Here is a 13,057-nt window from a genome sequence, read left to right as displayed (position 1 = left end):
TGGAGCCCCACCGTCATGCGGCGGACTTGGAAGAAGCGGGGGAGGACTTTTGCTCCTGGGAACCTGCTGTTTGTTGCAGCCTTTTTCCCCTACCTCTGCCTCTGGACAGAAAGGACCCGCCTTTTCCACGCCTGTTTTTCTGAGTCCGAAAGGACTGTACCTGATAAAACGGCGCCTTTTTAGGCTGTGAGGGAACATGGGGTAAAAATGCTGACTTCCCAGCAGTTGCTGTGGAAACTAGGTCCGAGAGACCATCCCCAAATAACTCCTCACCCTTATAAGGCAAAACTTCCATGTGCCTTTTTGAATCTGCATCCCCTGTCGAGTCCATAAGCCTCTCCTAGCAGAAATGGACAATGCACTTATTTTAGATGCCAGCCGGCAGATCTCCCTCTGTGCATCTCTCATGTATAAGACTGAGTCTTTTATATGCTCTATGGTTAGCAGAATAGTGTCCCTGTCTAGGGTGTCAATATTTTCTGACAGGGAATCTGACCACGCAGCGGCAGCACTGCACATCCATGCTGACGCAATAGCTGGTCTAAGTATAATGCCTGAGTGTGTATATACAGACTTCAGGATCGCCTCCTGCTTTCTATCAGCAGGTTCCTTGAGGGCGGCCGTATCCCGAGACGGTAGTGCCACCTTTTTAGACAAACGTGTGAGCGCTTTATCCACCCTAGGGGGTGTCTCCCAACGTGACCTATCCTCTGGCGGGAAAGGGAACGCCATTAGTAACTTCTTAGAGATTACCAATCTTTTATCAGGGAAAGCCCACGCTGCTTCACACACTTCATTTAATTCTTCTGATGGGGGAAAAACTACGGGTAGTTTTTTCTCCCCAAACATAATACCCTTTTTAGTGGTACCTGGGTTTATATCAGAAATTTGTAACACCTCTTTCATTGCTTCAATCATGCAACAAATGGCCTTAGTGGACATTAGACTAGACTCATAGTCGTCGACACTGGTGTCAGTATCCGTGTCGACATCCGCGTCTGCCATCTGAGGTAGCGGGCATTTTAGAGCCCCCGATGGCCTTTGAGACGCCTGGACAGGCACGAGCTGAGAAGCCGGCTGTCCCGCATTTGGCATGTCGTCAAATTTTTTGTGTAAGGAGTCGACACGTGCACGCAATTCCTTCCATAAGTCCATCCACTCAGGTGTCTGCCCCGCAGGGGGCGACATCCCTTCTATAGGCATCTGCTCCGCCTCCACATCATTATCCTCATCAAACATGTCGACACAGCCGTACCGACACACCGCACACACACAGGGAATGCTCTAACAGAGGACAGGACCCACAAAAGCCCTTTGGGGAGACAGAGTGAGAATATGCCAGCACACACCAGAGCGCTATATAATGCAGGGACTAACTGAATTATGTCCCCTATAGCTGCTGTTATATATACTGCGCCTAAATTGAGTGCCCCCCCTCTCTTTTTTACCCTTTTCTGTAGTGTAGACTGCAGGGGAGAGCCAGGGAGCTTCCTTCCAGCGGAGCTGTGAGGGAGAAATGGCGCCAGTGTGCTGAAGGAGATAGCTCCGCCCCTTTTTCGCTGACTATTCTCCCGCTTTTTTATGGATTCTGGCAGGGGTAATTATCACATATATAGCCTCTGGGGCTATATATTGTGGTATTTTTGCCAGCCAAGGTGTTTTTATTGCTGCTCAGGGCGCCCCCCCCTAGCGCCCTTCACCCTCAGTGACCGGAGTGTGAAGTGTGTATGAGGAGCAATGGCGCACAGCTGCAGTGCTGTGCGCTACCTTGGTGAAGACTGATGTCTTCTGCCGCCGATTTTCCGGACCTCTTCTTGCTTCTGGCTCTGTAAGGGGGACGGCGGCGCGGCTCCGGGACCGAACACCAAGGCCAGTTCCATGCGGTCGATCCCTCTGGAGCTAATGGTGTCCAGTAGCCTAAGAAGCCCAAGCTAGCTGCAAGCAGGTAGGTTCGCTACTTCTCCCCTTAGTCCCTCGCTGCAGTGAGCCTGTTGCCAGCAGGTCTCACTGTAAAATAAAAAACCTAATTATATACTTTCTTTTTAGAAGCTCAGGAGAGCCCCTAGTGTGCATCCAACCTCGGCCGGGCACAAAATCTAACTGAGGCTTGGAGGAGGGTCATAGTGGGAGGAGCCAGTGCACACCAGGTGACCTAAAAGCTTTCTTTAGTTGTGCCCAGTCTCCTGCGGAGCCGCTATTCCCCATGGTCCTTTCGGAGTTCCCAGCATCCACTAGGACGTCAGAGAAATACGTAATACAGTATATCTTTGTGAAAATCCTATATTAGATAAAACCTGACGCACCAAGCCCCCTCAGGTTATAGAATATATGGATAGCACGTTGAGTGAAAGACACGAAATGGACACCACTCAGCTATCAAATGCACACACAAATAGTCACAGACTGTACAATGCAGAGGTTATTACTAACAATAATACTGCACTGGACTAGCTTACACAGCTATATAACAATAGATATAACAGTACACAGTAAGAACTGGATGTATATCACAGGGTAATTGTACTAGGAAACCCTGACTAAGTGCACTCTTTCTTAACTAACACGGACTAAAAAAGGCAGGTAGAATACTTAAGTGTCTTGTAAAGGGTATCCGTTCAGATGGTCGACCATATTATGGTCGACAGTCATTAGGTCGACCACTATTGGTCGACATGGACACATGGTCGACACATGAAAATGGTCGACACATGAAAGGTCGACACATGAAAAGGCCGACATGAGTTTAACTTTTTTTCTTTTGGGGAACTTTTCCATACTTTACGATCCACGTGGACTACGATTGGAACGGTAATCTGTGCCGAGCGAAGCGAAGGCACCATGCCCGAAGCATGTCGAGCGAAGCGAGCCATGCGGTGCACTATTTGGGGTTCCCAGTCACTTTACGCAAAAAACGACACCCAAAAAAGTTAAAAAAACTCATGTCGACCTTTTCATGTGTCGACAATGTGTCCATGTCGACCATGTCAATGTCGACCAATAGTGGTCGACCTAATGACTGTCGACCATAACATGGTCGACCATTCATACCGGTACCCTTGTAAAGTCACAGCACTGACAACCAGGCGGCTTTACATAGGAGGATTTGCCCAAGCATTCCCAGGTACAGTGAGCTGAGGGATAATGGCGCCGCAGACACTGCCAGGGATTGAGGTAGAGACAGATATGCAGCTCCAGGGCGGGAACATTTGCAGAAAATGGCGCCCTGGGGCTGGGGGAGGGGCTTCAGGTCCCAGCTCTATCCCCCTGCTGGCAAAACCACCGGGTACTGCGGGCTCTAATAAAACGGTTTATAGAGAAAACCTGACCTGTCCCATGCCCTGGTGATCTAGTGGGATCGCCTGTACTGCCACAGTGTCCACCGCCAGCGCGCGCGCGGCCCGCCTCCCACTGACCGCGCCGGACCGCAAGCGGGACCCACTTACCACCTCCCGAAGCGCGGCCACGCGATCCCGGAGAGCCCCAATCTTGTGTGCCTGACAAGAAGAAAACCGGAGCCTCCTGCTGTAGTTACCCGGCAACCAGGGCTCGGGAGTGTACAGCGCCACTGGGGAGAGTCGGAGCTGCAGCCGTGAATGTCCACTGACATGTAACACTGCTGCTGCCCTTGAAGTCTTCTTAGAGCTGCCTGGAGCAGCCCCTCTGTTAAGTGCCTGCTACTGCAGCACCAACTACAAAACTGAGATCCTGTGCAGGGAGGCAGGGTGATATAGGAGGCGGCGCTATGCATTCTGGGAACAGTCAAAGCTTTGAGCCTGTTGGTGCCTCGGATCAAGATCCTACTCTACACCCCATTGTCCATTCCTTGTGGAGCCCAGTGTACCCCGCAGCAGAAATCACAGATTTTTCAGCCAGAGTGAAATTAGTTATTTTTTTTTTTTTTGTATTAAAACCAACATGGTTTTGGCAATTAAAAAAAATTAAATCCCTGCTTTAAAACTCCGCAGCAAAAGAGAAAACCAAAATTATCTGGATCATACATTCCAAATTCTACCTTCTTAAGTCCTGTGGGATATTGTGATCTGAGCGCAGAGCTTCCTTTATATACAGGTCACAGGGACACGGGAACGGTAGCACGGTATCCAGGTCATAGATGGACCTTTGCCCTCCACTGCAGACGTGAAGCAAAATAACATGGTAATCCTGCAGAGGAAAAAAAAACCTTACGTCCAGACTGGGGTGTATCGCTGAGTCACGTACAGGGGTTTACAATAAACGTGACAAGTGAGAACTAAATAGTACACAAAATACATACTGTACAATACCGGTCAAAAGTTTTACTATGCCCTATTTTTAATGTTGTACAGACATATCGGCCTGATCATTCAGTGTTTACCCGCGGCTGCGCGCTTTCGCGAGCTGCACGTTCAACCAGAAGATATTGTGTACAATGCCGTGGTGATGATGAATGCCACATGGCACTGCACATCTCGCCATTGTACCCTGCGTCGTGCAAGTGTGTATGCACGTCCTGTCGCATGTCAGATCGGCCGAGAATATATCGCTCTAATGTGTACCCGGCCTAAGTGATGCAAATTAGAATTTGGGCTAATTTATGGAATATATGTGCACTCTGCAGTTTGTGAATAGTAATGCGCGCTGGTATTGGATGTGCACTCTGCATGCTGTAATAATACCACTGTATAGGTCATTGGTACGGCCTCATCTAGAATATGGTGTCCATTTCTGGACGCCATATCTTCAGAAGGATAGAAATACATTAGACTCTAGAGACTGTACAAAGAAAGGCAACTAAAATGGTGCATGGCCTACATCACAAAACTTACCCGGAAAGGCTAAAAGATCTCAAAATGTATAGTTTGGTGCAGAGAAGGGAAAGGGGGGACATGATAGAAACTTTCAGATATAACAAGGGTTTTAACAAAGTCCAGGAGGAAACATTCTTCAAAGGAAGAGAAGTATTAGAACTCGAGGACATACACTGAGACTAGAGGGAGCCAGGTTCTGGTGAAATCTGAGGAAAAATTACTTCACAGAAAGGGTAGTGGATAAGTGGAATAGCCTCCCATCAGAGGAGGTAGAGGGTAAGACAGTAAAGCAATTTAAACATGAATGTGATAGGCAGAAGTATATCCTTACACAGAAATAAGGATCACAAAGGGTTTAGATTGCCTAAAGGATAAAAAAGGGGCAGACTAGATGGGCCAAGTGGTTCTTATCTGCCATCAAATTCTATGTCTTTAGGTTTCTAAATGGAAATGCACTCTGCTGGCTGTGAATGGAAATGCACGCTGGTATTGGACATGTACTCTGCAGGCTGAATGGTAATGCACAGTTATATAGGAAATGCACTCTGCAGGCTGAATGGTAATGCACAGTTATATAGGAAATGCACTCTGCAGGCTGAATGGTAATGCACAGTTATATAGGAAATGCACTCTGCAGGCTGAATGGTAATGCACAGTTATATAGGAAATGCACTCTGCAGGCTGAATGGTAATGCACAGTTATATAGGAAATGCACTCTGCAGGCTAAATGGTAATGCACAGTTATATAGGAAATGCACTCTGCAGGCTGAATGGTAATGCACAGTTATATAGGAAATGCACTCTGCAGGCTGAATGGTAATGCACAGTTATATAGGAAATGCACTCTGCAGGCTGAATGGTAATGCACGCTGGTGTAGACAGCAATAGCCCTAAGCACTATAAGGAATGCAGGAAACAACTGGAAGCTCAAAGCACAAAAACAGAAGCCAGAGAACTCGGTAACTGATGTGCGCTAATGAGCATGCACCAGACAGCAATAAGCTAGGAATCAGGAAACAGAGCTGCTGATACTAGAGCCAGGAACAGGTAAGATACAAGTTGTACTGGTAATAAAGAGGTGTAACTGAGGGGTTTAAATAGAGTGCTCTGAATAATCATTGGTGGCTCAAGTCATGTGGTCAACTGGACAAACCCAGAGTCAGCTGATCAATCCAATATGGCGGTGGCATCTTCAGAATGCCAACACTTAAGATACTAACTTGACATAGCATCTTATATTTATTGTTCTGATCAGCGGAAGCACACTAGCCAATAAAATTACCACACTGAGTTCGGTAAGAGGGACTCAGAGGGGTAAATGTATGAAGCAGTGACAAGAGTGGAGACGTGAGTCAGTGGAGAAGTTGCCCATGGCAACCAATCAGCACTGAAGTAACATTTATAATTTGCATACTATAAAATTATACAGAGCAGCTGATTGGTTGCCATGGGCAACTTCTCCACAGGCTCACTTCTCCACTCTTATCACTGCTTCATATACATTTACCCCAGGGTCTGTTGTGTGACACCATGACAGGAGGCTGGTCCACTGGCCCCTGGAGACACATAGCTTCACAAACCAATATGTTTAATACTACCAAGATGCCAGGACTCTAATCTGCAGCGAAATAATGGTCAAATCAAGCTAAATGCTCACCCATATTACTGGGTCATCACGTCTTCCAGCTTGCTGCATCCAAACAGGTATCTGCAGGTACACATTATGTAACACAATCAAAATCTGACACAGGAACAGCACCAAATATATTTTGGGTTAAAAGCAGTGGAATTGTGTTTGAGGGCAGGTATATATGTCTAATGTTTCTGTACTATGAATTTAAAACCTCCAGGAAAATGTCTGTTTCTGTAAAACAGAGTTGATTAGAGTTTGGGCTTTTAGTAAAAGCCAGTTAAAGGGTCCTGGAGGTATGGACGGAGAGAGAGGGTGGGCTCCATCCATAAGGCCAAGTATGGGTTTTGATGGCCTGTAGCCTGAGAGAAGGCTAATCAGTGCTAACACCGGTATGATAAAAGCCTGTCTGCCTGGACAGGAAGTCTCTCATTCCCTGGGGAGCAAGCTGCTGGCTTGGAGAGAGAGAAGAGAGAAAAAAAAAATACAAATTTAACAAAAAAAAAAGGGGGGGAAAAAAAAAAAAAAAAAAAAAAAAAAAAAAACAACAACACAGAGAGGAAAAAAAGAATGATGCTGTGTAAAATGCTGAAAGTAGCAGTTTACACTTGCCAACTTAAACATACCGACATTTTGGGGTCCACATTGAGATCGTTGACAGGATATATGTATGCCCTCAAAATAGCTGCATCCACTGTGTGGACGCGTCAGGTGCATTCAAGGGTTATAATGCTTATTTCGCATGTTCCAAAATTATTACAAATATGTTGCCTATAGCAACCAATTACACTTGTATTCATTTTTATTTATAAAAGTTGGAAAGGTTTGATGAAAGGCAATATCTGATTTCAGACAGGTTTCTGGTGGTGTCAGTGCATGTGTATATGTATTTTCACACCACCTTAGAAAGATACCCAGATTTGGTTCCGAGAACCGCTCTATCTGGATAAAAGATCAGAAAAGGAGGGCGACATAACAATGCTCCTAAATCTGATACTCTTCTAGCAGAAGCAACAGCCAGTAGAAAGAGAACTTTAGCTGTCAACCATTTAAAATCCACTCGTTTTAGTGGTTCAAATGGGGCAACTTGAAGGGCCTTAAGGACTAAACTTAAGTCCCAAGGCACTGTAGGCGGAACAAAAGGAGGTTGAATGTGCAGCATTCAATGGAAAAAAGTGCGCACATCCTGTAGGTTAGCAATTTTCTTTTGGAACCATACAATCAATGCCGACACTTGCACTCTCAAGGAAGCCACACTTAGACCTTTGGCCATTCCAAACTGAAGGAATGATAGGACTCTGGAAACTTTGAAAGACCTAGGATCAAATTTCCGGTCACTGCACCACTGAATATAGGCTTGCCATATTCGATGATAAACGCAAGCTGAGGAAGGTTTCCATGCTCTGAGCATTGTCTGAATAACCTGTTGCCTCTTCCTTTCAGGATGGAATTCTCAAGAGCCACGCCATCAAAGACAGTAGATCCAGGGGCTTGTCATAGCAAGGACCCTGAGACAGTAGATCTGGATGTTGAGGGAGTAGGAATGGAGCATCCAGTGACAACCTCTGCAGATCTGTGTACCAAAGTCTTCTGGGCCAAGCCAGAGCTATTAGTATCACGGCGCCCCTTCCTTGTTTTGCCTTTCGCATCACCCTGGGTAACAGGGCGATTGGTGGAAACACATAGACCAGACGAAAGTCCCATCTCTCTGGACAGGGCATCCACAAAGATCGCTTTGGGATCCTTTGTTCTTGACCCGTATGCGGGAACTTTGTTGTTCTGACCAGACGCCAAGAGATCTATCTCCGGTAACCCCCACTTGTCAACCAGAATTTGCATGAATGGCGTGTCTACTGAGAAAATAAGCTTCCCAGTTTAGGACTCCCGGAATGAACACTGCGGACAAGGCTGGATGATGAAGTTCTGCCCACTTTAACGTGTGACTTATCACCTTCATTGCATTGGCTGCAAATTCCTCCCTGATGGTTGAGGTACGCTATTGCCATTGCATTGTCCGAGCGGATTTGGACTGCTTTCCCCTGAAGGATGTCCTTTGCCTGAATAAGTGCCATATATATGGCCGAAGTTCCAATATGTTTATTGGCAGGCAACTCTCTTCCTTGGTCCACTGTCCCTGGAAGCAACTCCTTCCTGACACCGCTCCCCAGCCCTGAAGGATGCCCTCTGTTATCAGAATTTCCCAATCTGATATCCAAAAGGGTCTCCATTTGTCCAGACGGGACGTCTGCAGCCACCAGGCTAATGACCTCCTTACTTCCAGAGGAAGGACCATAGTCTATGTTTTTATTGCCTGATGAAAACCATTACATTTGGAAAGGATCAGACGTTGCAGAGGCCTCGAGTGGAACAGAGCCTACTCCACTATGTCGAATGTCGACACCATCGGCCCCATCACACATATTGTGGCGTGAATGGATACCCTTTGACTGTGTAGCAGCTCCTGAATCCTTGACTGAATTTTGGATAGTTTGTTCAGAGGTAAAATTACTCTCTGAAGACTTGATTCCAACACAGCCCCCAAGCGAGTCATCCGTTGTGACGGAACCAGGGACGACTTTGCCCAATTTATGAGCCAACCGTGTCTCTGCAAACAGGCTATTGTCTGCCACAGATGACACTGAAGCAATTCCTGAGATTGTGCCAGGATTAATAAGTAGTCGACGTATGGAAAAATCCTTATCCCCTGCTGACGGAGATAAGATGCCATTACCACCATAATTTTGGTGAACACTCTGGGAGCTGTGGCTAGTCCAAATGGTAGGGCCTGAAACTGAAGAGGTTGCTGGAGGATAGCAAACCTGAGATAGCGCTGATGGGACAGTGCTACAGGAACATGTAGGTAAGCATCCTGGATATCCAGGGATACCATAAAATCCTCCGGCTCCATGGCAAAAATAATGGAACGTAAAGTCTCCATATGAGACCGAGGCATCCAAATGTACTTGTTCAGCACTTTGAGATTGAGTATGGGCAGGAACGACCCATTTGGCTTCTGGACAAGAAACAGGTTGGAATAAAAACCTTGTTCTAGTTGTTCAGGAGGAACTGGAATTATCACTCCTGACTGAAGCAACTTCTGAACTGTCTCTTGCAAAGCCCTGGCCTTCGTTTCCACTGAAGGCTATCTGGTACAAAAAAACCTTTGTGGAGGGTGTTTCTTGAAAGTAAACACATAACCATGAGATACCACTTCTTGCACCCAGGCATCTGTGGTAGACTGCTGCCAGATTTGTGCAAACTGAAGAAGTCTGCCTCCCACCCTGGGGTCCCCCAGGTGTAGGCCCGCACCATCAGGCTGATGATTTATATTCCGATTTGGAATGCGGCCCTCTAGTAGCCCAATGCTTTTTAGTCTTACCAGACTTGTCAGATTGAAACTATTTGCCATAACCCTTTCCTTTAGCTTTCCCTTGAGTCTGAAAGGGCCGAAAAGCTGGAAATCTAGGCTTGGATTTATGTGTGGAAGGAAACTTCACTTTCTTGGAGTCTGCTTCTGACTCCAAAATACTGTTTAATTCTTTGCCTTTTACTGGAGATATTCTTTTTGGTAAAGACTCCAGAACCTTCTCAGATTCTGAGTCAGCTTTCCATGTACGTAGCCAAACCGCTCTGCGAGCTGCTACTGCTGAGGATGATGCCTGAGAGGCAACTGTACCCATATCCAATGCTGCTTCTTCCATAAACATAGCTGCCTGTTTGATATGTGCAATATGGAATTTTTGCTCTCTAGATGCCATTGAATCAGCCCAGGCCACTGCTTTTGCCATCCAAGCCGAAGCCATGGAAGGTCTTATTACCCCAGACAAGGAGAAAATGGTTTTAAGAAAACCATCTATTTTCCTATCCGTGAGATCATTTAATGATGTTGAAGGCAGAGGTAATGTTGATTTTCGCACCAATTGGATGACATGCGTATCTACTTTGGGAGCCACCTCCCTTTTTAAACAGTCCCCAGCCGGAAGAGGATAATGGGAATTCCATTTCCTTTGAATTCTAAACTTCTTAATGGATGTAACCCAAGCCTCTTGCATAATTTCCGTCAGCTGTTCTGACCCAGGAAACTCAGTCCTAACTATTTTGGGACGTTTAAACACAGGTGCCTTAGATTTTAACAAAGGCTCTGTTGCCTCCTCTAAGGATAGAAAGGCTTTCATAGCATTAATTAAGCTCAGGAATGTCCACTGAGCTGAGTCCTTCCTTCTAGTCTCTGTATGCAGACCCGGAGTGCGATGAGTACTCATCCTCCGACGAGTCCTCGTCTGAAACAATTGTAGACTGTGAAGATGTTGTTTCATGTCTATGTGATTTACTTACCACCAGCCTTTCAGCCCGTTTCTCTTGAGAGGCTGCGGATTCCTGTACTGGATGTGATAATCCCCAGGTGTAATGTTGCATGTAAGGGTTAATAGGGTAACCGATCCTTGGTATAGGAGCTGCCATTGGGGGTAATTCCAAGTTGATCGCAGCAGGATTTTTGTTAGCAATTGGGCAAAACCATGTGCACTGCAGGGGAGGCAGATATAACATGTGCAGAGAGAATTAGATTTGGGTGGGGTGTGTTCAATCTGCAATCTAATTTGCAGTGTAAAAATAAAGCAGCCAGTATTTACCCTGCACAGAAATAAAATAACCCACCCAAATCTAACTCTTTCTGCACATGTTATATCTGCCTCCACCGCAGTGCACATGGTTTTGCCCAATTGCTATCAAAAATCCTGCTGCGATCAACTTGGAATTACCCCCATTATCCGCTCATCTATACTGGATGTCTGTGCAAAAGTAGCCCATGGGTGTTCAACCTGAACCTGTGCCTGCCTTGGATTATTCAAGAGGCTTTGGTGAAATCTAAAACAATTTGCACATAATCCATTTTGAACCAGATCCTGAGAGGTTAACCCAGCTTTGGAAGACAAAAATGACATGAGTGTTGGTGCTGCTGTGGAGAGTGTATCCTCCTCACCCTTGCTTCTCTTAGACATGATAAATAAATCACACACCTTTACAGTGTTAACTACACAACTTGTGACCGCAATCACTTTTTCAAATTTGTTAAAGTGACAAACAATCCAATCCCTCCCTGCTTTGCACCAGCATTGAGGATCGGAATACACAGAAACTGACAGAAAATAGTAAAGTCAGCAACAACACTAGCAATCAGTCACAGGTCATACATTAGTATAATAAGCAATATGAGAACATAATCAACTACAGATACATTTAAAGTATGTAGGAGAAACATATTACTGCATTACCTTATACAGGAGTTTAAACGTATTCAGTCGCACAGCGAAAGAAAACAGCAGCAATAGTTTAAAGACTCATATTCATCAGGCACTTATCCAACTATTCGTACCAAAGGTGGAGACTTAGGGGGTCATTCCGAGTTGATCGCTCGCTACCAGTTTTTAGCAACCGTGCAAATGCATTGTAGCCGCCCACCGGGGAGTGTATTTTCGCTTTGCAGAAGTGGGAACGCCTGTGCAGCAGAGCGCCTGCAAAAACATTTTGTGCAAAACAAGACCAGCCCTGGACTTACTCTTCGTGTGCGTTGATTCCAACGTTGGAGGGTTGGCTTTTGACGTCATACACCTGACCAGCGTACGCCCAGCCACGCCTGCGTTTTCCCCGACTCGCCTGCGTTTTTCCAAACACTCCCTGAAAACGGTCAGCTGACACCCAGAAACGCCCCCTGGCAATCTTCTTGTGTTATGTTGTGCGACTGAAAGCTTCGCTAGAGCCTGTGCAAAATCACAAAGGACTTTGTACCGTACGTCGCGCGTGCGCATTGCGGTGCATACGCTTGCGCAGAAATGCAGATTTTTAGCCTGATCGCTGCACTGCGAACAACTGCAGCTAGCAATCAACTCAGAATGACCCCCCTAGTGCTGTATCACCGGGCTCAGGAGAGTGGGATACAGGGAGACCTCTCCCCACTTCCAGGATCGATCAATACATTAGTGAACGCTGAATTGATCCAGACGCTATTAGTGTACACAATTGCCCCGTGAACCTACAGTGAACACCGACGCACTAGTCATACAGCTAGCTGCTTACGCTGCGACTGGGTTCTTTTAGATACACAACGTCTCAGACGGAAGCGGGAACTCAGTTCATGGCTGGAGACTTGGAGGAAACTGGTCATGAACCGGGGGAAGGGACGACGACCAAGGGAGCGTCTTACTCCCCACTGCTGACATCAACCCTAGGGATCGCAGCCTCATACTACCCCTGGAGCCTATGATCCCAGAGGCCAAGCGCTGGTGCACCCGAGGTGGCAGCCGCATCAGCGACTGTTCGGTAGTCTCTACCCCGAAACAGTGCAGCTGTGTCTCGCGTTTCCCCTACTAAGCGGAACCGATGCCTTACCTTCTCCCTGTGCTCCGGCCACAGCCTGGTAACATCTGCTGGACTTGCTAGTACATCCTACACAGACGCCCGCCGAAACAGCACTGTACACGTGGGAAAGCGTTGTCGCGACCCGGCGGGGAGTTGTTGGAGCGACTCTAAGGTACGTATAAGACGCTTTTTAGAAAGATCGCTTAAAAAATATAGTAAGACTATAAAAATAAAATAAGAAAGCTTATGGCTGCTAAAAACCAACAGCCAGTAGACCATGGT

The 13,057-nt window shown here is 46.5% G+C and overlaps 1 protein-coding gene across 5 annotated transcripts in view; it reads right to left on the bottom strand.

Annotated features, from left to right (window-relative positions):
* Nucleotides 1–13,057, bottom strand: part of NTAQ1 (N-terminal glutamine amidase 1) — a 159,843-nt gene that overhangs the window by 126,638 nt on the left and 20,148 nt on the right. For 3 of the 5 annotated variants that reach the window (XM_063924389.1, XM_063924393.1, XM_063924390.1), the window contains exons 3-4: nucleotides 6,446–6,496; nucleotides 4,013–4,161 (exon numbers count right to left, since the gene is read on the bottom strand). In XM_063924389.1, coding sequence (XP_063780459.1) covers nucleotides 4,013–4,161; nucleotides 6,446–6,496 — 200 coding nt within the window. The remainder of the gene's footprint in view (nucleotides 1–4,012; nucleotides 4,162–6,445; nucleotides 6,497–13,057) is intronic. The other 2 variants (XM_063924391.1, XM_063924392.1) reach the window with 1 other exon arrangement.

Source organism: Pseudophryne corroboree, chromosome 5, assembly GCF_028390025.1.
Source record: "Pseudophryne corroboree isolate aPseCor3 chromosome 5, aPseCor3.hap2, whole genome shotgun sequence".
Lineage (NCBI taxonomy): Eukaryota > Metazoa > Chordata > Amphibia > Anura > Myobatrachidae > Pseudophryne > Pseudophryne corroboree.
Note: the sequence above shows the minus strand (reverse complement) of the source record. Positions and strands in the feature narration are given on the sequence as shown.